General features: G+C 47.3%; 1 protein-coding gene and 1 pseudogene across 1 annotated transcript; one reads left to right on the top strand and one right to left on the bottom strand.

The window, feature by feature from the left end:
* Nucleotides 1–1,630: 1,630 nt before the first annotated feature.
* On the top strand, nucleotides 1,631–18,363 carry NEIL2 (nei like DNA glycosylase 2). Its single transcript, XM_025873743.2, has 5 exons — nucleotides 1,631–1,810; nucleotides 3,699–3,838; nucleotides 8,874–9,229; nucleotides 14,946–15,142; nucleotides 17,289–18,363. The coding sequence occupies exons 2-5, from the start codon at nucleotides 3,701–3,703 to the stop codon at nucleotides 17,600–17,602; spliced, it is 1,005 nt and encodes a 334-aa protein (XP_025729528.1). The 5' UTR covers nucleotides 1,631–1,810; nucleotides 3,699–3,700; the 3' UTR covers nucleotides 17,603–18,363.
* LOC112825957 (26S proteasome regulatory subunit 7 pseudogene) lies at nucleotides 12,444–13,884 on the bottom strand (annotated as a pseudogene).
* Nucleotides 18,364–25,155: the final 6,792 nt, after the last annotated feature.

The following is a 25,155-nucleotide window of genomic DNA, read 5'->3' as shown; positions in this document are numbered from 1 at the left end:
CTTGCATAGCACTCTACAGTTTATGAGTGTTTTGCATCTAATATCTCATTTAATCATTCATTCAAAGAATAGTTATTATTGAGTGCCTACCAACTGCCAAGACCTTGCTGCTTCAAGTGCAGTCCCTGGACCAGCAGCAGCAGCAGGACCTGGGAGCTGGTTAGAAAGGCAAAATCTTGGGTCCTGCTAGAAACCTGAGTCAGAATCTTCATTTAAATAAGATTCCCAGGTGATTCATGGGCATATTAAAGTTTGAGAAACCCTGCTTTTTGATATTTCCACGATAAAGCCATATATAACTCACTTAAAACATGGATATACAGAGATACCGTGACTTGTCCTCCCACAGCTAACAATGAGGCAGTATAACATGAAGAGCTTACAACAGTGCTTTGCCCATAGTATGTGCTCAACAAATAGCTATTATTATAAATGACAGAGTCAAGCTGTGAACTATTTGGTTTCTTAACTCCCTAGTCCTCTGGCCTCTGCAGAGCCTTCTGAGGCATCAGGCGATCCTTCCAAGGGGTGAGGCAATGATTGTGGCTCTGGCTTCCTTCCCAGCTCAGCCGGGGTCTAGAGAATGGGCATTTAGGAGCTCCAGAAGCTGCTGTTGGTGTATACCTGATCTTACAGCAGGGGGCATCCCGGTGGGGATGTTGTTCTCCAGAAGAGGCCAGATAAAGAAAGAGGGAGACCAGAAGGTTCTCAGGGGATCCCTCCTGGAAACTCAGCACCTGCAAACCTCATCCCCTCTGTCTCCAGGGTCCCGCTGTGTTGAGGCACTTCAGTACCCCAAGCCTTCCTAGCCTTCCTCTCCTCACTTCCTGCCCCTATTCCCTTCAGGCCACCTGCACTGCTCCCTCTTACTCAGCAGGACACAACCTGAGAAAGAACGGGGCCTGTCTCCTGTGCTGACCAAGTCCTCCTCAGGACTCTCTCTCGGGTCCATGGTGCAGGCTACCCTGGACAGTTTCCGGAACACCTCCTCTGGCACTTCCCCAAACTTCCCTGCCGTCTTCTTGGAAACGGCTGGCTCCCCATCCTCTCCGGAGAACTAACAATGGAACATAATTATTTCTGAATAGTCTACCGTTTTATCTGTATTACTCTCTGAAACAAAAATTTAAATCTTGCTTTTAAAGCAAAACTTGCTTACGGCAAAATCAATAATATTCAGATAATATAAAGTGAAACAGCCCACTCTTTTCAAACTTTCATGAGAATTTCTTGACAACCTGTTTCCAAAATGACCTGAGCTTGGAAGCCGTTCAAAATCAACTCAACGACTTTGCCCGAACTACCCAAAGTTCTATTCATTAACCTCACTTTTCTCCATAACCTCCTATCCCCGTAAGACAATAAACGTTCCCAAGGCGGTCTGCAGAGTCTCCTCCCTGTGCGGGATTTCTGTCCCTCCGCCCTTCTCCCACTTTCTCCCGCCCCCGACTCCCACGTGCGGCCGCGGCCCCGCCTCCAGCGACCCTCTCAGGGGAGGAGCCTCTCGCCCTCCGCCGCCAGAGGGGGGCCCCGCCCTCGCCCCGCCCCAGGGGCGGAGTCCCGCTCTACCCCACGCCCCGGCGGAACCCCGAGCCCTTGCCCCCCCCCGAAGGAGGAGCCTCGCGCCACCCCTCCCCTCCCCAGCTCGGGACGTATCCCGGCTGCCCGCTCCCGGGACCGTTCCGTGTCGGTCCCCGGGCAGAGCGTGCGCAGACGCCGGCCGGCTGAGTCCTCTCCGCCCGGGGCTGGAGGCGGCGTGCGGGCCTCGCCGCGGGGCTGGGGCGAGCCGAGGGGCGCGGGCCCGGAGCCGGTGAGTGCAGCCGTCCGCTCCTCGCCGTGGCTCGCGCGGGCGGGGAGAGGGGAGCAGGCCGGGGGAGGATGGTACCTGCTACCGGCGAGACAGCACAGTGACCGACAGAAGAAGCAACCCTTACGGAACCGCACCCCGGGCCCAGTTTTTTGGTTGGTTGGTTTACCACTGTGCCGCCCAGCATTTACCCCGGGGGCCTCCCCCAGTGCCCCTCAGCCGTGTCTCCGCGGCCCCCCATCTCCTCGCCTTACCCCCGAGAAAGACTTGGGGAAAAGCAGCCATTTTAGAGTCCCTGGGGGAGTGAGTGGTTAGCCGTAGAAAAGAGGACGCCCTGACGCCCCTCTCCTCTGCCGCTGTGAGGGTGGTCCGCTAGGGAGCCAGTAGCCAGCCTCACTGCCGTCAGCCTCTTGAGGGAGGGGCTTGAGGGTAGGCAAGACGTCCCCATCAAATCCTGTGTCCTTTCCGCTTCTACTCCCTTAAGGCTAGGGCAGAGACAACTTGCTGCCCCGTTTTAAATCTCCATAAGTATACCTTAAAAAATGTGCCCCTGTGTTTAAGAGATTTCAAGGATTAGGTGCATTTCGGGTGAAAGCTTTTCCAGAAGCTTCCTCTGTTGGGGATGACCTGGACACTGAGAGCTGCTTGAGGTTAAGGTGGTGGGCTGCAGTCAGGCAAGTCTTGCGACCCAGCACTTCTTAGTATGGCCTCTCCAGTGTCTTGAAGGTCTGATTGGGGGAAACAGCACTACTTTTTAGCGAGTATAAAGCACCATCAGATGTAAAATACACATTATTGAATGTGCTGCTAATTCTAGTATATGTGCTGCCGAAGCGAGCACTGTGCTGCTAATTCAACTATGAGAAAGCGTGGCTATAGTAAGAGGCATCCTCATTTTAGAGATTTTTAATTGTTTTTTAGAATTGCAGAACTACAGTAGCTACCACTCTGCCAGGTACCTACTTAGTTCTTTGGGTTTTCATCATAACTTGCAGAGTTGTGTGCAGGCGAGGGAAACAGGTGGTTAAGTAGTGTGCCCTGGGTAAGAGGGGTGGGGAGGGACTCTTAGCTTCAAGAAGCCAGGGTACGGACCACTCAGACTCAAACATCTGAATGCTTTATACATAAACTCTGAGTGAACTTGGATGATTGGGGGCAGAGAGAGATGGGAGTCACAGACAACCATACGTCAGGGTTAAAACAACCCCAGCTGTTTTTGGTTACCAGGGATAATTATCTGCTGTTAAGCTGGAGGTGGCCTCTCCGTACTCTGAACTAACATGACCCTGTGTCTCCACTTGTCATGGTTCTGAGCTCTGCATTGTCATCACATACACAGTGCCCCTACTAGTGGGATGGTCCTGGGAAGACCAGATCCACATCTGTGTCTCTGTGTCCCTTACAGTCTTCTCTTCTATCACCATTTCTCCTGTAAAAGTGGGGAGATAAATCAGCAGCAATGGGTTGGAATGATTGGTATTGCTGACGGGGGAGGACAGAGAAATCGTGGAGGGGAGTTTGGGGCCCACAGCGCAGGCAAAAAGTACCCAGGGCCAGCTCCCATTCGGACTGCCACAAGACCAAAGTGGAGCGCTCCCAGGACATGATACCTTAGCACACTGTTGGTGCTTAATAAGTGTTTGCTGCATGAGGAAAGGTGAGAGGGGCTGGAAAGGGAAACCATTACTGGGAAACCAGCCCACACCCTGTCACAGCTGGTCTTTGTCTTTGATCTGACCCCTCTTCTCGGCCACACCCCCTTTTTGGCCATATATACTTTTCAAGTCGATGGCAAAAACATAGCTGCTGGAAAGCTTAGAACTTGGCACCCGCCAGAAATGCTAGACAATTAGCGAAGTCAGTGGCTTCTTTTCCCCATTTCTGCCTGCAGGGATGCCGGAAGGACCATCTGTGAGGAAGTTCCACCACTTGGTCTCCCCCTTTGTGGGGCAGCAGGTGGTCAAGACAGGGGGCAGTAGTCAGAAGCTGGACCCTGCCAGCTTTCAGTCGCTGTGGCTCCAAGACACCCAGGTGAGTTCATCGGGCTTTGTCGATACCTCAGGTAAATGGGCTGGCTCTGTCGGCACGTCCCATGACTCCCTTAGAATTTATCTCAAGACTTTGATGCCATCACTTCCTTGAGCCCAAGACAACCCGCCAGGACCCCCACGCAGCTCCTCCTCTTTAGGTCTGGTGTTTCTCAGCCAGAATTGGGCATCTCGGTGGCCTATGGAACTAGAAAAAGTACCCTGTGCACGCATAAGCTGGAGATTCTGATTCAGAATCTGGAGTGATTTTGGTCAGTACAGTGGACTCTGATGTGCACCTGTGGTTGGGAACTAGCAAGCACGTGAGGAAAGAGCGTAGCCTTCTGATCTGGATTCTGGTGGCCTCATCCATGCCCTGAGCATAAGGCAGAATTGCCTCACGGGGCTCCCAGGGCTCCTGTGGTCTGATTTGTGCCTCCTTCTCTAGGCCCGCTTCTTCACCTGTCCCACATCTCCCTTGCAGTCCTGTTGAACTACTGGGGGCTCCTCCACCAATCCTTCTTGCCCACGGTTTTGACATGCTGCTCCCCTGCTTGGGCATATCTTCCTTTTTTCCCCAACTCTGCCCCCATTCCCATCCTTTTCTTGTGAGCATGGTAATTCCTTGTCTTCAGGGTTCGACCTTGCCATCACATCCTCTGAGAAACCTGGCCTGCCTCCTCTAAGGGTGGGGAGAGACTTCTCTGTGCTTGCTGGGCACCGCATACTTCCTCCTAGTGGATCCTCAGTGCTGAACTTGTCCTGCTGGTTGAATGGAGGAGAGGAGCAACACGTCAGGGCCAGTGCCCTCCTCAGTATTGTATGCCTAGCCCTTCGCTGAGTGCTGGCTCTTAGGGAGTGTATATATGATAATTGGCTATCGAAAAAATAAATTAACTCTGCTGCTGAGCTGTGTGCTCCTAAGCAAGTTACTTAATCTCTTAGCTGTAGTTTCTGCAATTGTAAAATGGGGATCGATGACTTAGCAGTTAAAATTGTATTAAACAGACTTTATGCCTGGCACAGGTGCTCAGTAAATGCTGATTCTCTTTTTTCCACCTTTCCTTCACACACACCTCGTGGGTTATAAAACCATTCTTGGTTAGAACTGAAAGAGGTCTTCTAGACCTTCACTTACATTTTCTACATTTGGAGGTGGGGGCTCAGAGAGGGAGAACACTCAACCCAAGTTGACATGGCTAGCTGGAGTCCAGGCCACCTGACCTCCGGCTCTGTGCTCCTAATGTGAGAGCTTTTGGACTCTTTGACCAGACTACTGCAAGGTTTGCAGGGGCAGGATTAGATCCGTTCATCTCTGGAACCCCAGCACTTAGCCCGAGCCTGTCCCAGAGCTGGCTCACAGAGAATATTTACGGACTGGCTGAGTGGACAGAAGACTGTGTGGACAGGGAGCGTTGAGATGGAACTGGGAGCTGGTTTCCTAGTAAACCAAGGCAGAAATTGGTGTGGGAGCCCAAGAACCCTGAGGGACACAGCTTTGGGGAACTGCCTGGCATGTGGGGGCTAAGTTCTCATCATTGTGCTCCCTTCTTTGCACCTCTACCTGCTAAGGATCTGAGAGTTGAATTTGGAAAGTAAGACGTGTATCTACAACAGGGGAAAACCGTTAGGTAACAGTGAAGGGGGAAGGAGGGGAGCATACAGTTAAGGCCTATTTGAAGGCCTCAGCAGAGAAGAGGTCCTTGTAGCCTGGAGTAAAAGACTTCATGGGGGTACCTTGGTGGCTGAGTCAGTTAAGCGTCTGCCTTCAGCTCAGATCATGATCCCAGGGTCCTGGGATCAAGCCCCAAGTGGGCTCCCTGCTCAGCAGGGAGTCTGCTTCCCCTCTTCCTTTGCCCCTCCCCTCCACTCCTGCTCTCTCTCTCTCAAATGAATACATAAAATCTTAAAAAAAAAAAAAAGACTTCATGAAGGAGGTGGGTTCTGAGTTGGATCTTGAAGGATGGAGGATTTAGATAGACCAAAAGGAAAAGAAAGCATATTTCAGGTTTGTGAGGCAGTTACAGACAGGCAAATGGAGATAGAATGAGCACAGTGGGCTAATGAAGCAGGGAAGAGATTGGCTCCACTCTGTGCCACCTGTTTTTCTGGCAAGTTCCTTCCTTGTCTTTCCTTGTTGGTTCTCCAGTTTCTGTAGTGGAATTGTGTTTGACTACTCATAACGGATTCAGAAGAACAGCTTATTCATGTCTGGAGTTTGTGGGTTTATTTTTTTCTCCCTTGACTTAATGGGAAGTCCAGAGTGGTATGGGAGCAACACGAGATCACTGGGCACCAAGCTCCTTCGGCTTTTCCCTCTCTGGGATGTGACCCTCATCCTCATGGTGATAACATGGCAGCTGAGATTCCAGCCATTAGGTTCTAGGCAGGAAGAAAGAGGAAGGAAGGGAGATAGGGCAGAAGGGACCTGGAAGCTGGTTCACCTGTTTCAAAGAGCTTTTCTGGAAACTACATTTGACTATTCCCGCGTATATTCCACTGGCTGCCCCATCTCTAAGGGAGTCTGGGAGACAGAGATTTTTAGCTGAGGACATTGAGGTCCCCCCCAAATCAGTAGCTGAGGTTACTGAGGTCCCTTTAAATGGATAGATTTGTTAGTAGGGAAGAGGGGAGAGGGATATTGGGAGGTAGTCAGTAGTCTCCTTACACCTGGTCCATTATCTTCTCCTTTGTTATACCCTCTCATTTTGCAAAGCACACATTCCAGGAGCTGCCTGAGAAAGAGTGCATGGGGGATAAGTATTGAGTCCTTACATGGCTGTTAATGTTTCTGTTCGATCTTAGTTTGGGTGGTGTGGGAGCTCTAATCCAACCCCCCTACATACTTAGACTTTTAACCAATCCTCCAATTTTTAAAAAATATATAACAGCTTTACTGAAATATAATTCGCATAACATACAATTCACCCACTTAAAATGTGCAATTCAGTGGCTTTTAGTGTCTTCACACAAAGTTGTACAACCATCACCACAGTTGGTTTTAGAACATTTTCATCTCTCCAGAAAGAAACCTTGTTCCCATTAGCAGTCACTCCCCATTTCACCCCTGCCTTCTGCCCCCAGCTCTAAGCAACCACCAACCTATTTTCTGTTTCTCTAGATTTGCCCTTTTTTTGGACATTTCACATACATGGAATCATGCAACGTGTGTTCTTTTGTGACTTCTTTTACCGAATACAATGTTTTCAAGGTTCATCCATGTTGTAGTGTGTGTCAGAATTTCCTTCTCTTCAAATACTGAGTTTCCAGAGGGAACGAGTGGAGCCTTCCTCATCTCTATGCCCCTCAGAGCCTAGCACACTGCCTGGCACATTGTAAAAGCTCAATTAATGGTCAGTTAACTGAAGTAAAAACGATGTCCCAGGAATTTAAAAGAGGGACAGTAGAAATTGCCATAGTTGGGGAGGACAGAAAGATGTCCTGAGGTAGGCATTTTTGACCTGGTAAATGTTTTGACCCTGAGGGGCATTTGGCAGATATTTTCATCAGCATTATACCTACATTAGTGAATGTGCATCGGGAAGGTATTTTCTGGAGCAAGTTCTATTATGCCCACTTAATTCTTGCTCAGTTTTATATGTAGCTCAGTTAAGCCATTTCTAATATGTGGCAGCAAACTGCTGTGCTCACATTTGCAGATGAGTTATTCTGGAATTATTTAGAAAGGTAATGCCTTCTTTTAGGGAGAGGATTTCAAAGGACTGCTACAGTTAAAATTTTTATACTGATTGACAAATTGGAGATCATATCAGAGCTATGATCTCTAAGTATGTACTTTTGGAGGCCAAAAAAGTAACACAGGCATTTCCATTATTGATGCCAGGTGTTTTGGTTTTGAAAGGCTGCCTGAATTTCAGATCATGCAGAACAGGCTCATCCTGGAATCTGGATATGCGCATTACATAGTAGGGCTAGCAGTATGAAAACAGAATACAAATCACGTGGAACATTCTTTTACGTGCATTTCCTTTTCTCATCTTCTTTTCCTGAAATGGTTTTCACTGGGTTTAGGTGAATTCTTTTCCTTTGTACGTTTTATGTGCATTTTATGGTTTGATCCATTGATCAGTTTTTATGTCAATATTCGATTTCTATTGATAGTCATTTTTTTATTGTGAGTTCTCTTGTGGCCATTTCTTCTACCAAATCCAATTTCAGTGAGTGAGAGGTACCAAATTTTACAGTGTGTAAAATACATTGTGTATTTACAGTATATAAAATGCAGTACTTTAGCTGCTGTCAGTTTGTGGATGGTGCATGTGCATGTGTGTGCGTACAAGCTAATTATTTCTAACAAAGAAAAGGTATTATGAATTAAATACAGAATGACGATTTGTATTTATATCTCAGCTAATCCATGAAAACATTGGGAGCATTTCCCCTCAGTTATTCTAGGGTGGTCCTGCTGTCTAGCATGGATCTATGTTACTGCTAATCCAATTCTTCTTGCTTTCAATCACTTTGAAAACCATGTGCTAACTGCCCACACCACTGGAGCAAAGAGCAAAAGCAGGTCCAGAATACTCGGCTTCGGGAAGCTTCCTCGAAGAGACAAGAGGGGATAAGTTTGCATTAGGATAAACATCTGCATATACTTCTAGCATTCCCTAAGTCCGTCTTAGACCATTCACACTACTATAGCAGACCACCACAGACTAGGTGGCTTATAACCAACAGAAATTTATTTCTCACAGTTCCAGAGGCTGGAAATCCAAGATCAGACAGCCTGCCAGACTCGGCGTCTGGTGAGAGCCTGCTTCCTGGTTCATGGACAGCCGTGTTCTTGCTGTCCTCACATGGTGCAAGGGGCAAGGGAGCTCTCTGGGACCTCTTTCATAAGGACACTAATCCCATGTAGGAGGACTTCGCCCTCATGACCTAATTTCCTCCCAGAGGCGCCACCTCCAGATACCATCACATTGTGGGTTAAGTTTCAACATACACATTTGGGGTGGGGGGGAGAGGGGCACAGACAAGTCCATAGCAATGGGCTTAGATCATGTTCATTTTTTTTCTAGGTCCATGGAAAGAAATTATTCCTTAGATTTGATCCAGATGAAGAACTCGGGTCCCTTGGCAACATCTCACTGCCAGAGTCTCTAGAAAAAGGAGAGAGGAAGGGAGAGGCTCAGGACCCAAAGCAGGCCTCAGGGCCCAGCAGCCAGAAAATCTCGCAGCAGTCCTCTCCGTCCCCGGAGCTTGTGGCTCCCCGTGGAGACAGTGGTGTGGAGCATTTGTGGGGGGACACGCCTGCAGGAGGTCCTGAGAGGTGGCTGCAGGTCGGCTTTGGTTTGTTTGGCAGCATTTGGGTGAACGAGTTCTCCAGAGCGAAGAAAGCAAACAAGAGGGGCGACTGGAGGGACCCCACTCCCAGGTAACGGCATGGTTGGGCGGGCCGTGGGCTGTGGCTCTGCAGGGTCTGTGGCGTTTCACACGGCCCCCGTGTGCAGGCTTCGGGTTGGGCTCTGTGGGCTCACTCAGGTGGTAACCACTGCTCTCCGGCAGCCCACTTCCTAGGAGAGAGTACCCACGATAGGAAGTAGACTGTGGTCTGCATCCACAGAGGGGTGGAAACATACTGGGACAGCTCAGTAAAAGGGAAGAACTTTCCCAACAAGCATGGCTCTTGAGAGGGGGATGGCTCTGAAGGACATTTTATGGCTTGACTAGTGCACTCTGAATTTAGGGACAGAATTGTCTTAGTTTTCATCTGCTATTGGTGAGAAGACTATCTTGGTGTGTGGAACTCTGTCCACGCTCAGGATTATTACCTCAGTGTAGATTCCCAGAGGAGTCATTGCTGGTCACTGAGAATGAACACCCTTGCGGCCTTGCCTAAGTGCTCATTTAGCTGAATTCTTAACTAGTTTTGAGTTGTTTGTATACTTTGTATCAAATTGTAGAGGCTTTTGTACATTGCGTGTTAATCTTTGTGATGTGTGATGCCAGTGTTGTTTCAAGTCCACCTGTGTCCTTTGACAGTATTTGTGCCTTTTGGCGTTCACGATCTAAACATTTTTTAGGGGCGCCTGGGTGGCTTAGTCGGTTAACTGTCCAGCTCTTGGTTTCGGCTTAGGTCACGATCTCATGGATGGTGAGATGGAGGCCCTCGTCGCGTCGGGCTCCACTTTCCAGCAGGGAGTCAGCTTGAGACTCCTCGCCCCACTCATGAGCTCCTGCTCTCTAAAATAAACCTCAAAAAATTTTTTTAAATTTCTATTTATTTTTAAAAATGTTTATATCAGTATAGGTGACATCAATGTTATATCAGTTTCAGGTGTAGAACATAATGATTCAACAATTCTAGACATTACTCAGTGCTCACGATAAATGTAGTCATCATCTATCACCAAAGAATGTTATTACAGTATTATTGACCATATTCCCTATGCTGTACTTTTCATCCCTGTGACTTAGTTTATAACTGGAAGTGTATACCTCTTAATCTTCTGTATCTATTTAGCCCATCTTCCCACCCCCTGGGATTTTAAATTTTTATGTAGTCAGTGGTGGGTATTGTCCGCGATAGCTCTTGAGTTTCCCCTCTTGCTAAAGAAGGCCCCTTCTACCTAAAACCCCACTACTCTTCCATTTCTAAAGTTTCCTAATGATATATTTTTATGTTCAGAACTGTAGTGTGTGTTTACGGTATGATGTAGGGCTAGTAAGACGCTTTGGAGGTAAAGATAACTGAGACTGGATTAAGTGAGGAGGAGATTTTTTGGCTCACATAATTGGAAGTTTCGAGCGAGGATGGGCTATGGTGTTGACTCAGTTCCCAGCTTTGGGCTTCATGTTCTTGTGATTCTTCTCTCTGTGCCTTTTCCCACATGTTGGTTTCGTCCTTAGACCAGCAGCAAGAGGCTCTTGCAGTTCCAAGCCTTAGGTCCACACAGGAAGAGAGAAGAGGGGAAGAGAGGGTCATTTCTGGAAGTTCAGATGAGCAAGGAGAGCTTTCTCAGAAACTCTCAGCAAACCTTTCATGGCCTGAAGCTGGTTCATGGGCTGATTGCTAAATTAGTCACCAGCTAGGGCCATTTGAAATGCTCTTCACCAACAAGCCTCATCCCTAACTGGGTTTTCAAATTTATTGTCACAGAGTTAACATGTATCATTCTCTTATTTTTTAAATCTCTTGTGAAGTTATGTCTGCCTTTTTCTTCTTCATGTTCTTTATTTTCCTTTGTCACCTACACCCCTTTTTTACTTAGGCTTACCAGAGTTTATCGACTTTGTTGGTCTTTCAAATAAATAATATCAGTTTTATATACTCTATATGGGAAGAGTATATTCTAATTTTCCAAATATTTGAGTGGGGTCATCATTTTGTTTTGTTGTCATTATTTTTATTGGATTGTGATCAGGATATCAGCCTGTAAATTTTCTCCTTTGGGCATCTATTAAAATTTGCAGTCAAACACATCATTGATCTTTTCTTACATTTTATGTACATAAATGAAGGTAGTATGTTCATAAAAAGTAAAATCTTATGTAACTATTAAGAACAGGTTATTGCTTTGATAATTCAAACTCTCTATCCTAGCTTGTGTTTTGTTTACTTAATATGCCAAACGTGGGAAGGAGAGCATTAAAATCCTCTAGAGTGATTGTGGTTTATGAGGTTTCTCCTTGTCTTTCTAGTGTGTTTATATGTTTGCAGCCCTGTTATCCAAAGCGTCAAGGTCTCTGACTTCTTTGCAGCTTTATTAAATAACATACCCTCGGGGCGCCTGGGTAGCTCAGTCAGTTAAGCATCCGACTCTTGATTTGGGCTCAGGTCATGATCTCAGGGTTGTGAGTTCGAGCCCTGTGTCAGGCTCCACGCTGAACATGGAGTTTGCTTAAGATTCTCTCTCCCTCTCCCTCTGCTCCTACCATCCACCTCCCTCACTCTCAAAAAAAAAAAAATAATAAAAACAGATCCTCTATTTGCCTTTGGTCTTGAATTCTGCTTTTCTTGATGGTAATAATGCCACTCTGTGTTTGGCTGGCCCACTTGGTCTTTTTCCACTTAGTGTGTGCTTTATAGGTGTGCTTTTTCACCTATTTTAGGTATATTTCTTACAAACTGCAAGTGTCTGGCTTTTGTATCTTTTTAAACTCAAACCAAAACTCTTTGTTTTGAAATGAGGTAACTGTGGTATTTGGATTTTCTTCCATTTGCCATTTTATTATACCTTGTTTCTTCTGTTGGATTTCTCAAGTTTTTCCCCCCCTTTCCCCTCCCCGCTTTCTTAACTCCTGTTGAGTATAAATTGCAAGTACTGCTATTCATCTTGTTTTTGTTGGTAATAATGTTTCCTTTAAATTAGACCCGTATTTTTTATTCGTTAATAACAACCAAATGTTTAATAACATGTCCCCCTTCTTATTGAAACTGGTTTTTTGCTCCTTTCCTTCATCCTTCTGAGAGGAGGCCTTTGAAATATTTCTACTTCCTCACTTCTTTTGTCTTGCCCACCCTATCTCCTGCGTTTGCTGAGATAGTTTAGAAGTTTAGTTCCAGATTGTTGACTATATAATATTATGTGTAATTAAGTTAATTAACATTAAAAACACAGTAACATGTTTATCTTATTTGTTTTTATTCAATTTTGAAACCCTTTATTTTTGTGTGTGTAATGGTTATTAACAAGTCTATTTAATAAGGTTAGGATTCCACTGAAAAGCAGGGTTTTCATGAAAGCCTTCAGGGCTCCGCTGTATGTCGTATGGCAGGGAGTAGTACTGGATTTGGCGTGAGACTTAATGACCTTATATACAGCCTTCAAGGAATCCTCCTCGGTGGGGATTTTTCGCCGTGCTCTTATGGCAAGCATACCAGCTTCTGTGCAGATGCTTCTCATCTCAGCACCAGAGCGATTTGGGCACAGTCACACTAACCACTCAAATCTGACATCTCTTTCAACGCTCATCGAATGAGCACGAATCTGAAAAATGTGAGTCCGACCCTCTAGATCACGTAAGCTAAACGTAATCTTTCTGTCCAGTCTCCCTGGCCTCATCAGTGCTGGATCCAAAGTGTCAGGTCTTGTGGTGGCCATGAGCCCTTTAATGTTACCTTGAGGATTAAAACTGTCCAGTTGATTGATCAATTCCAGCATCTTTCTCTGCACTTCATTGTCTCCTTCAGCAGCATCCTCAGAATGAGCCCCTCCAATAGCATCAATTTCATTGAAGAAGATAAGGCAGGCTTTTTTTGTTCTGGCCATTTCAAAGAGTTCATGAACCATTCGAGCCCCCTCACCGACATTCTTCTGTACAAGTTCAGATCCAGTAACTCGAAAAGCAAGCATCAGTCCTGTTAGCAACTGCCCAGGCACAGTGTCTTGCCTGTACCTGTGGACCAAAGAGCAGCACACCCTTGGTAGGCTCAATGTCAAGGTTAACAAACCTCTCTGGATGAAGTAATGGGGTTTCAACTACTACTCAAAGTTTCTGAATCTGTTCCTTAGAGCCAGCCACATCGATGTATGTGACATTAGGTTTTTCTTCCACCTGCATCATGGTTGACTGTTGGATCAGTCTTAAGAGGCAGCAGAATGTGAATTTGATACTTAGTTCTGTCCATGCCGACTCTCATTCCTTCTTCAGAGTCCACAGGTGCTACCTGTTCACTAAGGTCCCCCACAAACGGGGCAAACTGCTTCACGTTGATAATGTGCTTTGGGTCCTCCGAGTCCACACTGATTATCTTTGTATACCTAGCAACCCTCAAAGGCTGTTCACTCTGCAGTGTTTGCTTTTCTGCAGCCAAATCCCAGAGCGCCGGTGGGGCCAGGCCAGTAGCAGATTCTTTCATACCAGTGAGCTCATGAAGGTTCTTAAGAGGTTGGCACAGGTCATCTTCAAGCTGCTTCATCTGCCTCGAGTCAGTGCTCTGACCATACGTTTCAGCAGGGCGATATCCCCGTCATCCAGAGCTCAGATGGGCTTCTCGTCCTCCTCATGCTCTGTTGTCCGCTGATCAGTACTGAGATAATCCGGCATTTTAGGAGCGCCAAGTGCCTCAGCTCCTTAGTGATCACACAGCACCCCTCGCTTCCAGGGGTCAACACGGGTATCTTCTGATTCAAGAATTCCTTCCTAACACGTTACAGTTCTCAGCTGTGCTATCATCCAGTCCTCTAGATCTCTCACAATAAATATTATGCAACCCAGGGCCGCCCCTCATGTCCTACCCTTTTCCTCTCCCCTTGGCTTGAGGTCCCTGCTGATTGCATTTCCGTTGGGCATTTATTTTTCCTTGAGTAATTACCTCAGATACTATGGTAGATGTGTCTCTGAGGCCCTTTCCTCTACAGTTGTCCTGTCAGGGGCACCTGGGTGGTTCAGTCGGTTGAGCGTTTGACTCTTGGTTTTGACTCAGGTCGTGATCTCTTGTGGGATGGAGCTCCGCCTCAGGCTCCGTGCTCTGCACAGAATCTGCTTGTCCCTCTCCCTCTCCCCCTCCCCCCAAGCACATGCTTGCTCGCTCTCTCAAATAAATTAAAAAAAATAATAATAAAGTTGTCCTTGTACTTCCACATCAGAATACCATCTAGGTCAGATATACGGATATTCCCCTTCAGATACGGAGTCCAGTTGCAGTCTGATCTTCTGCCCTTACACAGTAACCCATTATTTCTTTATCAAAGTTCAGGAAGTTTCTCCTGTGTCCTTGGAATGCAGGAAGCCCATGGGCGTATGGGTGGGTATGTATTTCTTGGTAAATCTTAACCTGGACTGGGAGTGGTGCCTCTTTAGCATCCATTTCTCTGTCCTTCCTAACAAACTCTGCTTTTATGCAGGTAGCCACACCTCCTGAGCTTTGAGACTTCCTTACATCACATTGTCTTCGGTGAACATGTATGGCTGTGATCAGAAAGATGGAGCGATATATATGTTTTCTTTTAATTAGTGCATTTAGCCCTGAGATTTTTATGGTTCTGGCAGAGCCATCCCTTTTCTCTTTTGGGATCTTAGCTTCCCTGAGTGAATCTTGACTGTGGAGTGGGAGCGCTGTGGACATGTGACTTGAGTCTCGAGTGGAAGCTGTATGTATGTGTGCCCTGAGCTGCATGAGCTTAGGATCTTTTCTTTCTTCCCAGGTTGGTCCTGTACTTTGGTGGTGGCGGCTTCCTGGCATTTTATAATTGTCAGATGTCTTGGAGCTCTTCCCCAGTGGTCAGACCCACCTCTGACATCTTGTCGGAAAAGTTCGATCGAGGACAAGCCTTGGAAGCTCTGGGCCAGGAGCAGCCTGTCTGCTATACACTGTTGGACCAAAGATACTTCTCAGGCTTAGGTATGATTGATGGGAAAGGGATGGGACCCACCTCAGCTGTGCTTGAGGCAATCACTTAATCTCTTTAGCTTCACTTCCTTTGAGATGCCTGGGTGGCTCAGTTGGTTAAGCATCTGCCTTAGGCTCAGGTCATGATCTTAGGGTCCTAGGATTGAGCCCCACGTTGGGCTCCCTACTCAGTAGGGAGTCTGCTTCTCCCTCTCCATCTCCCCTCTCCACCACTCATGCGCTCTCTCTCTTTCTCCCCCTCCCCCTCTCTGTCTCAAATAAATAAGTAAAATCTTTAAAGAAAAATAAATAAGTAAACTGAGGGAGTTAGATTAGGCAATCTCTAACTTCTCTCCTGGCTTCAGAATTCACATCCTAATTATATTATCAACTGGAGTCCGCCTGTGGCCACATCACAGCATAACTTCCTAAAGGGCGGGAGCCATGTCTTCTTTCTCCTTGACTCCTCCACTGCCTGGTGCAGTGCCTGGCACACAGGAGGTACTCGATTACTCAATCAGTATGTGCTGGGAACCGGAAGCTGCAATTTGCTAAGGGAGAGCAGTGCATTTGCTAATGGGGCTTTTCTCGGGCAGATGGAGCTGCCTGCTGGCAAAGCACAGGTGCCTCAGGCCTCCATCAGGATCTTAAAAGACACAGTGAAGAAGCAGGTTCCCTCCCTCTGTTCAAGTGTCCTGAGCAATGAAACCGTGAGCGTTTCAGGTAGGGAAACGAGCTGAGCGATCTGAAAATCAGAACAGCCAACTAGCGGAACTCTAAGAACTGACTGCCCTTACTACTTCAGCAGAGGCCTAAGTGCTCCTGTGACTGGCTGCTCAGGCAATTGAGTGAGCTGATGACAAAATCACCTCATACCCAAGGCCCGAAGGTGCCTGCTGCAGGCACAGCTCCCCTCAAGAGTGGGGAGGAGGCCCCGGGGGCTCCCCAGACAGCGGCTGGCATTTTCACATCGACCCTGTGGGAGCCCCTGTGCTCTGCGGGAGAAAGAGACGTCCAGAAGGAGCCTTTGGGGTATTTACAGCAGGAGCTCATGCTCTACGGACACGTCATTGTTACCAACAATAGTAATAACAGCTGACATCTATCGCATGACTCTAACGTGCTAGTCACGTGGTTTCATCCTTCTTGTTAGTTTTCCCTTTACTCACGCGAAGAAGCCAAAGCAAAGGCCATATTTCTGGTAAGTGGTGCGGCTGAGCTCGGAATCCAGGTAGTTTGCCACGGAATTGTAGAGAAACGTTTCTGTGTGACTAGGGGTGTGATTATGAAGCCCTTGCAGGCAGCAGTGATTCCATTCATCCATTCATCCCACACATGCTGAATGCTTGCCTTCGACCAGTTCCACGCCTCTCCTTCAGGAGATTATTAATGGCCTGGCAAGCATGAGCGCAGTTCACTGCAACTTCAGATAGATTGTGACAAATGCCTGGTAGAGGTTAAAGGAAGTGCACTGTTGGGACATTCTGAAGAGAGTTATTGATTCCGGAAGGAGGGGTCAAGGCTGACTTCACCAAGAATGAGGCAGGAGTAGAAAAATAATGAAATAATACTTCCTAAACGCTTTATATCTCAGGCATTATGCTTGACATTTTAATTTTAGATGGCTAATATTTTTTGAGTACTCTGTCCGTACCAGCCACAGTGCTCGGTGTGTATGTGTGTGTGAGTGAGAGAGAGAGAATTCTCATTTACTGCTCACAAAAGCCAGATAAGTGATCCCCATTTTACAGATGAGGAATGTGGAGCTAAGGAACCTGCCAGGGTCACATAGTCTGGTTGATCTGGACCAACCAGGATCTGGTTGAGCAGGGCTCCATTGCAGGCAGTAAGCTTCCATAGGCTGTTTTGATAACCTGTTTGCTGTGACATGGACCACACATGAGTTTTATTTCCTTTGGTCTCCACAACAGCCTTAAAGGTAAGTGTGAGCAAACCCAGTTGGCAGACAGGGAAGTGGCTCAGAGTCGGTGACTTGCCCGAGAGCCCTCAGGCCAGAGCAGGGCTGGCACCAGGTCATCCTCTGGAGCCCTCCTGCCGCCATCATGCCAGCTTCTGTTTGCTTTGCTAGTTTTGTGGATGGGGCTCCTGACCGGTGTGTTCTTTCCCCTTCCCTTGTCCTCTCTGTGCCTCCCCCCAGGGAACATCATTAAGAATGAAGCCTTGTACAGAGCCGGGATCCATCCCCTCTCTCGGGGCTCGCTCCTCAGCCCTCAGCGCCTCGAGGCCCTCGTGGATCACGTGGTGCAGTTCAGTGCGGACTGGCTTCAGGGCAAGTTCCAGGGCAGGCAGCAGCACACGCACATCTACCAGAAGGAGCAGTGCCCTGGGGGGCACCGGGTCAGGAGAGAGGCCTTTGGGCCCCCGGGTGGCTTCCAGAGGCTCACGTGGTGGTGCCCACAGTGCCAGCCCAGGCTGCCCGCCGACGAGCAGGCACAGGTCCAGCTCTCCTAGGGGGCTCCCTCCTGTCTTCACAGACCCTGGCCCTTTAGGGGCCCTGATTCCTGAATGTCCAGAAAGGGGGTGCTGTCAGTGTTTGGGCCTGGCCACAGGAGCTAGAGGGCGGGGTGGGGCAGGGGGGTGGACGTCAGGAGTGTTGCCAGCCCCACCTCACTGGCTAGGTTGAAGGCGGTTCTTACAGGGTTAGGTTTTTTTTTTTTTTCCTTCTTTCATTTTGGTTCATTCTTCCCATCCAATTCTGCCATTGTGAAAGATGAGGAAAAGTCGTGAGGACGATAGAGGGGAACACTTACGCAGTGCGGCAGTGAAAATGAAAGCACCTGGAAGACAGCTGTGCCGCAGCATTGCTTTGCAGGTGTTTGGTTTTGCGTTTGAAACCTTGGTTGGTTGTAAGGCCCTCCATTTGAGAAGCAGGACAACGGAATTCTCTTTCTTTGTTCCCCTGGAGGGATCCAGGGGTGAGGGTGGAGTAGTGCGTGAGAGGTCAGCCTCCTGCCTGGATCCTTTCCCGTGGGTTGGAGACCCCAGGAGAAGGGTGGGAGGAGGAGAGGGCCCAGAGAATTGGCCACCTCCCTGCTGTTGCCCGTGGGCTTTAGAAAAAAGCTACTTATCTCCTCCATAAGGTGATATATTTGTGACTGTTGGTATGTTGAACAGTGTAGGAATTGAGGGGGTAGAGACACACTGTCAGGTTGTTAGCAACAACTAGAAGAAAGTAGGACAGTGACATGAAAATAAAGCTCTTTGTTATTTTCTGTTGTCGTCTTTATTTGGCGGTCAAGGCTCTCAACACTGTGAATAACTGAGCTCCCAGTGAAGGTGGCGACATAGGGCTCTCTGAGTTGGCCTCATGGGACCACTTCAAAGGAACAGGGTAGGGAGGGGATGAACACCCACCTGCTCTTCTGCCCATAGGTGCGCTGCCCTGACATGAAATCAGGCAGAGCACAGATGGATTTCTTCCTGTGGCACCAGCCTCTGGCCTGCAGAAGATGGTGATTTGCATGAGTGCATGTACTGTGCCCCAGCACCTCCCCAAAGTTGTTAACACTGGGGAAAGCCACTTTATGGCACCCAATAACCTGTAGAATATTTCATCTGTACTGAATACTTCCCGTGGAAAGCCTGTAGCCTAGTTCTTACCGTATCATCTGCAGAAATCCCCATGGTGATGAGTACTCACAGTGTGTTTTATAGATGAGGAAACTGAACTCCAGACTAGAGGCTGAGGAACTTGCTTAAGATCACACGGTTAACAAGGCTCAAGGGCACACACTTATCACCCACCACTTTGTGGTCCTCTCTGTGTCAGACCTCCGTAACTGTACCCCAGTACTGCCCCAAGAGCTGGCTGACATCATTAGGGGGATGTCCCTGAAAGTAGCCAAGCTTCTTTTGATCCATCTCCTTTGAAAATAGGCCCCTAGGAAGAAGCATCACCCGTGGTGTCTCACAGGTGACGGGTTCTGTCATCCAATATTGCTCTATCTCCCTGTTGGAGCTTTGTGGAGTTCGTAAAAGCTTCCAAGAAATTCTGCAGTAGAGCAAAGTATAACACTTTGTGTTTTCAAACCTTATTTTACCATAAAACCCATTTTACCTTTACTCTTCTTTGGAACAGAGTGTAGAAAAGGCTGTAATCCATTAAGATCCAACCTTTCTACACGCATCCTTTGAACCTGCTTCCAAATGTGCCTCTCCACGGTCTGTTTTTCCTTTGGATCGTTCCCTGCAACCAGTTTCAGCAACCCCGTTCAATCATGACAGTTCTTATATTGAGTCTAAATCCTTCCTGCTTTATGTTTCCTCTGTGTCACATATTTAAATATCTTACATAACTGTACCTCAGTTTTCTCTTTCACTTGACAGAAGTGCCAGTTCTTTTGGCCTTGGGTTATGTATGCCTAAGTAAACAGCACAGTCTGGGGGACTTAAACCACAGAAATTGCTGCTCTGGAAGTCCCGGATGCTGGAAGTGTCCCATTGAGGGGCCGGCAGGTTGGCCTCTCCTGAGCTCTCCCTCCTGGCCTTGCAGCTGCCTTCTTGCTGTGCCCTCCCAGGCCCTTTTCTCTATGTGCAGGCATTCCTGGGGCTTCTGCCTCTCCTTAGAAGGACACTCGTCCTATAGATGGCTTAGGGCCCCCACGCTTATGACCTCATTTCACCTTAATTACCTCTTTAAAGGTCCTATTCAAATATCCCATATGGTAGGTTAAGGCTTCAATGTCAGAATTGGCTGAGGGGTGTGGTGGGGGTTATGGACACAATTCAGTCCATACCAGGATACAAAAGGGTTTCGGAGAGAATCTTCAAGTTCTCAGAGGCCATCTCTCTGCACTTTTGTTTTTATAACTTAAATTAGTTTGTAAAACCCTACTTCCACACCAGATGCTCTGAAAATACTAGTTGAGTAATAGATTGCTATGTGTATCTACAAGAATATATTTACTCGTGTGTGTGTGTGTGTGTGTGTGTGACATGAAAATATGTGGGGGGGGCGCCTGGGTGGCTCAGTTAAGCGTCTGCCTTCAGCTCAGGTCCTGATCTTGGGGTCCTGGGATCAAGCCCCACGTTGGGCTCCCCTCTCAGTGGGGAGTCTGCTTCTCACTCTCCTTCTGTGCTTCCCCCCTGATTGTTCTGCGTCTCCCTCTCTCTTTCCCCCACTTCTCTCATAAGTAAAATCTTAAAAAATTATATGTGTGTGTCTGTGTATATATGTACATATACACATAAATATGTATCCTTAATTTGAATTGACCTTTCTAACCCATACAGGATAACAGAAGTGTGAAATGTTAGGCATAAGCTGGGGCAGAGATGGTGTCCCGCACGTTTCCTCGAAGTCAACATCTGATCAGTACAGTGGGTCCAGAATACAGGAGGGGAATGGGATGCGGAGGCTCTAGAGACACGAGAGGAGGGCTGGGCACCATGGCCTGCGTGTGGGTCTGCACCCATCGTGATGGGTAGAAAAGGAAAGAGAAAAACGCTGTTGCTGTTGTTGATAAAAGTGCTAGAACCTGGAAACAGTAGTGGGAATGGAAAGGAGGAGGGGTACAAGGGCATCATGGGGTCCGGCTCCTGGGTGACTAGCTGTGCAGACTCGGGGCTGGGAATGAGGGGTGGGGCGGAAGCTGAAGATGGCTCAGGCCCTGCACCCTCACTAGAGGAGCCCAGCCCAGCTGCTGGTAGGGAAGGTCAGCCAGGAGATGAGCAGGTTCTGTGGGGGAAGGTGATCAGATGTGAGGCATGTTGACCTGGGGGTACCTGTGTGGCACCCCAGGTCGGGGGACAGCATAGTTAGGACATAGGCCTGGCTCTCCACAAATGCAGGCTGGGCTGGGAGGCACAGATTTGGGAGCTTTCCTCATGTGTGAAGGTCAGAGAAGGTTAACAAGGGCTATCACATGGCATGAGAAAAGATAGCAATCACAGTGGAACCGTAGAGAAAGTCTTGTGTTGAAGGGGCAAGAGCACAAAGAGAAGCCAGTCAATGAAAGATCAAATATAACAGGAGGAAAAAATAAGCTTCAGGTAGAAGCGAATCGTCCATAAGAGTGGCTTATGCTGACTTGAAGGAGGAGAATGAGAAGAGGCCTTCGGAGTTGTCGATCAAATTGGCGGTCATGATCACCTCCCGGAGAGCAATTTGTGTAGAGTGACCGCCAGTCTAAAGGGGCTGAGACCGGCATGAGAACTGAGGAAGTAGAAGCGACGAGGGTGGTCTGCCCTTAAGAAGGTTAGTCCTGAAGGAATGAGAAAGAGGAGGTCAGGGAGGAGAGTCACTTATTAAAGGGAGCTATAATGTGAGGATTTGTGTATGAGGAGTTGAGAGGAAACATCAGGAGGGCGAGAGAGCTCGCCAGCGCCAGCACTTCAAGCTGACTGGGGCCAGGATCGGGAGAGAAAAATAGATCCAGAGAAAATGCGCCGAAGGTGAGGTCTTTTGAAATACAAAGGAGGAAGGGGAAGGTTTGTAACAGCTGTTTTGGGAATTTAGAGCCACACTGGAGATCCGGGCTAGCTTGCTTCACCTCCGGACTTTCTCCCGCAGTATCCAGTAGCCGAGGGTCAAAACCAATGAAATGGATGCTGTGTTAACCCACAGTTGAAAGTGGTTAGGGTAAGAATGGGAGAAGGCCAGGAGGGTGAGAATCCTTACTCTTTAAAAATTTTATTATTACTTTTAAATTACAGATACCAAAAGATTCAAGTGATATAAAAGTTAACAGAACATGGAAGAATAACTCTCACACCTGCTCTGTCCTCTCAGGAGCAGATTTCTTATTCCTCTGATTTCAAGGATTTTAACTAAAGTCTGTAGAGTGGGGAAAATAGAGCACCTAGCGGTTGAGTTGTAGGGGTTGTCAGCACCATCAGAACTCTAGCGGAAGCACAGGGACTGGGTACTGTGTGGAAGAGGTGTAGAAGCAGAAACGTGGATTGCGGACCGAAACCACTATGTCTCCCTTCCTAGTGGAAGGTCTCCTCACCGAGACCAACTATGTCTCCCTAGATTTTACCCATCGTGGCAGGAGGCTCTCAGAAAGTTTCAGTTAGTTCCGAAAGGAGGGCGGGAAGGGATGGCATAAGTGGAGTGAATGGGCGCTAGAAGAGAGGTGATGGGGGCGGGGAGGGGAAGAGTGACAATTACTCGGATTGTCTTTGTGCCTTTTGGACAGAAGGAGAGGCTTTTGCTTGGCAGAGTTGCAGGTGAGGGACGGGATACATAGAAGGAGAGTCCAGGTTTTACTCAGAAGTAAGGAGAGGTGAGATTTGTATTCAGCAGATTCTAGGGGAAAGATTATTTTTATCTCCTGAACTCGAGTTTTGTGATAATTGATATTGTGAAAAACTTGGTATTTAATGTTTGGTTTCAGTGGCCCTAGCCATTCAATAAGTATTTCTGACATGCCTCCTAAATGCTGGGTCTGGGAACACAAGGAGGAAAAAAACACAAGAAAACCCTACATTAATAGGAAGAGCCTGGCTTATTACAAAAGAGTGTTAAAAGTGTTTCAGTAGGTTATAGAAAAAAGGGGAGGATAGAACTGTGTTCTAAAAGTTCCAGTACAGGGGCGCCTGGGTGGCTGAGTCTGGTTAAGCGTCTGCCGCAAGTTAAGGGTCCTGGGATTGAGCCCTGCATGAGGCTCCCTGGTCAGCAGGGAGTCTCCCTCTCCCTCTGTGCTCTCTCTTCTTTCCTCTCTCTCAAGTAAATAGATGCAACCTTTAAAAAAAAAAAAGTTCCAGTACAGTCCCTATTTCAAGCATTGTTATTCCACAAAAAGTAGTGGAGACTTGTTATGTGGCAAGCACTGTGCCAGATGTTACATTTAGACAGGGTCTCTGACCTTGAGGACTTCAGAGTGCAGAGATGGAAATGAGATCACTGGAATACACCAAGTTCAGGGTGAGAGCATCCACTGAACATGATGCAAGTCCTGAGGTCTGTGGAAATAAAGACTACTGAAATAAGAACAAATGAGGCTTTTTATTCAGAGCTTGCTAGAGCAAGGGCATCAGCCATTATCACCTGTCACCTGCATTTGGCAGAGACTCAGGGGCAGGCAGGGGAGTGGACAAGCTTTATAATGAACAAAGGGTAAAGAATCAGGTGTGCTCCAGATTGGAGGAGGCTGGCATAGAGAAGCTGGAAGCAGGCTAACCAGTAGGGGGTATCTTATGTGATTTGCTTATGAAGTATGTTTGGCTCTCTGTGGTTGGCCCTGAGTTGAAAGTCGGGGCAAAATAGAGGGACGTTATTGACCTAGTCCTGACTACTCTGGGCCTATTGCTGCAGAGGTTGTGGGTCAGAGTTCTGCTATGGTGTATGGCCTGGCCACTATTTATATATGCGGTCTCCAACAGGGCACCAAGGTCAGACTCAGGAAGCTGGATTAGGATCCAACTATGTCTCTAATAAACAGCAACACAATTACGTTAACCATGTCGGTCTCTTTCTCTGATCTGATGCCTCTGGAAGCTCTTTGGGGTCAAACCTCATCTTGCTCATCTTTGGTTTTTTTCAGTGTCTGCCACATTGTTGGTGTTCAGTGGATGTTTGTTGAATCTAAAGAACAGATAAAGGAGAGGCCAGGAAACTTCAGAAAAGGATTTTCTGTTTGAGCTGTGATGACCCTAAGGCAGGTAGCTAGGTGAAGAGCAAGGAAGGGCATCCTGGAGGTGAATTACTCTGGCGGAGACTGGGGTATGAAGTACTGTGGCCTGTATGGGAACTGCAAATGCTGCCAGGGCTGGATCAGGGCTAGAAAGTAGGGTGATGATAGGATAGAAGGTGGTGAAAATCCAAAAAAAAAAACAACAAAAAAAGGGAATGTAGGTGCCAAATGATGAGAGAGTTTTTATTTTATGCCAGAATCCTTAATTTTATCCTGAAAGGCATTTCCTTTAAGAAATTTAAAATGGAAGAATTATAGGCAAGAGAGTGATATAATCAAGTATGTGTTTTAGATAAATTACTCAAGCTGTCACTTGGGAATGCATGGAGAGAGATGGGAAGTTGCCTTGAAAAATAACTTGGGAGAGAAGATGGGGCTTAAACCAAGATGGATCAGAGAGGAGAGATTAAGACTAAAGAGGTTTGTTTCTTAGGTTCCATAGACTTGATGAATGGTTTCAAAGGAGGTACATGTAGGAAGAGAAAGAAGTTAGGGATGACATCAGGATTTGATAATTAGGCAACTGGGACGCTCTTAGTGCCATTAATCAAAGAAGCAGTTTCAATGGGAGAGAGATTTCAGTTGTGGATATCATAACTTTGGGGGACATCAAAGAGGAGGAAGAGGAGGTACAGGTCAATTCAGTAAATACTCATTGTGCCCCTCGTATGTGCCAGGCACTGTTCTAGATGCTTAGGAGTATGTTAGTGAACATAATGAAGATCTGTCCATCATTGAGCTTACGTTCTAGCAAGAAGAAACAGACATTGAACATCGTAAGTAAATTTTGTATTATATTAGCACGTGATAAATATTATGGGGAAAAAACTAGAACAGATGGGGATTAGCAGTGGTGGTGGGTGGGGGACAAGCGCTGTCTAGAATAGTGAGCAGCGGCGCCTGGGCGGCTCAGTCGGTTAAAGATCGGACCCTTGATTTCGCCTCAGGTTACGATCTCAGGGTGGGGAGATCCAGCGGGAGATGGGGGGGGAATCCCCCGCTCAGCCAGGAGTCCGCGTCTCTCCCTCTTTGCCTGTTTGCTCGCGCGTTCTCTTAAATTAAAAAACAAACTAAAAAAAAAAAAATACGACGGAGATATAAATTTCCACATCACTCTTTACATAGCGGTAGAAACGCTTCGGATCCATTTTGGGGACAAAGTGGGGTCCAAAACATTTTAAAGAGCTCCTAGAGTTGAAATTCTAGGAGTGAGTAACACTATCCAGAGGGAAGTGAAAAGCTCTGAGGGTTGTGAAGCGGCAAAAGGAAGGGTGTTACTGCTAGACCAGGTGCCGGGTGTTCTGTGGGGCTGTAAGCGCCACGGATGGCTTTTGCTCTCTAGTGTTGAAGATAACCGTGGACAGACAA

The sequence above is a fragment of the Callorhinus ursinus genome, unplaced genomic scaffold, assembly GCF_003265705.2.
Source record: "Callorhinus ursinus isolate GAN/ISIS: 27379988/994484 unplaced genomic scaffold, GSC_fseal_2.0 scaffold4, whole genome shotgun sequence".
NCBI classification, from domain to species: domain Eukaryota; kingdom Metazoa; phylum Chordata; class Mammalia; order Carnivora; family Otariidae; genus Callorhinus; species Callorhinus ursinus.
This window is presented reverse-complemented; position numbering and strand designations above follow the sequence as displayed.

Bases quoted from the DNA above. Each gene is read 5' to 3' on its own strand.
- NEIL2 (XM_025873743.2), top strand. From the start codon at position 3,701: ATGCCGGAAGGACCATCTGTGAGGAAGTTCCACCACTTGGTCTCCCCC. The intron at 9,230-14,945 runs GTAACGGCATGG...CTTTCTTCCCAG, and splicing joins TGGAGGGACCCCACTCCCAG to GTTGGTCCTGTACTTTGGTG. The intron at 15,143-17,288 runs GTATGATTGATG...GCCTCCCCCCAG, and splicing joins AAGATACTTCTCAGGCTTAG to GGAACATCATTAAGAATGAA.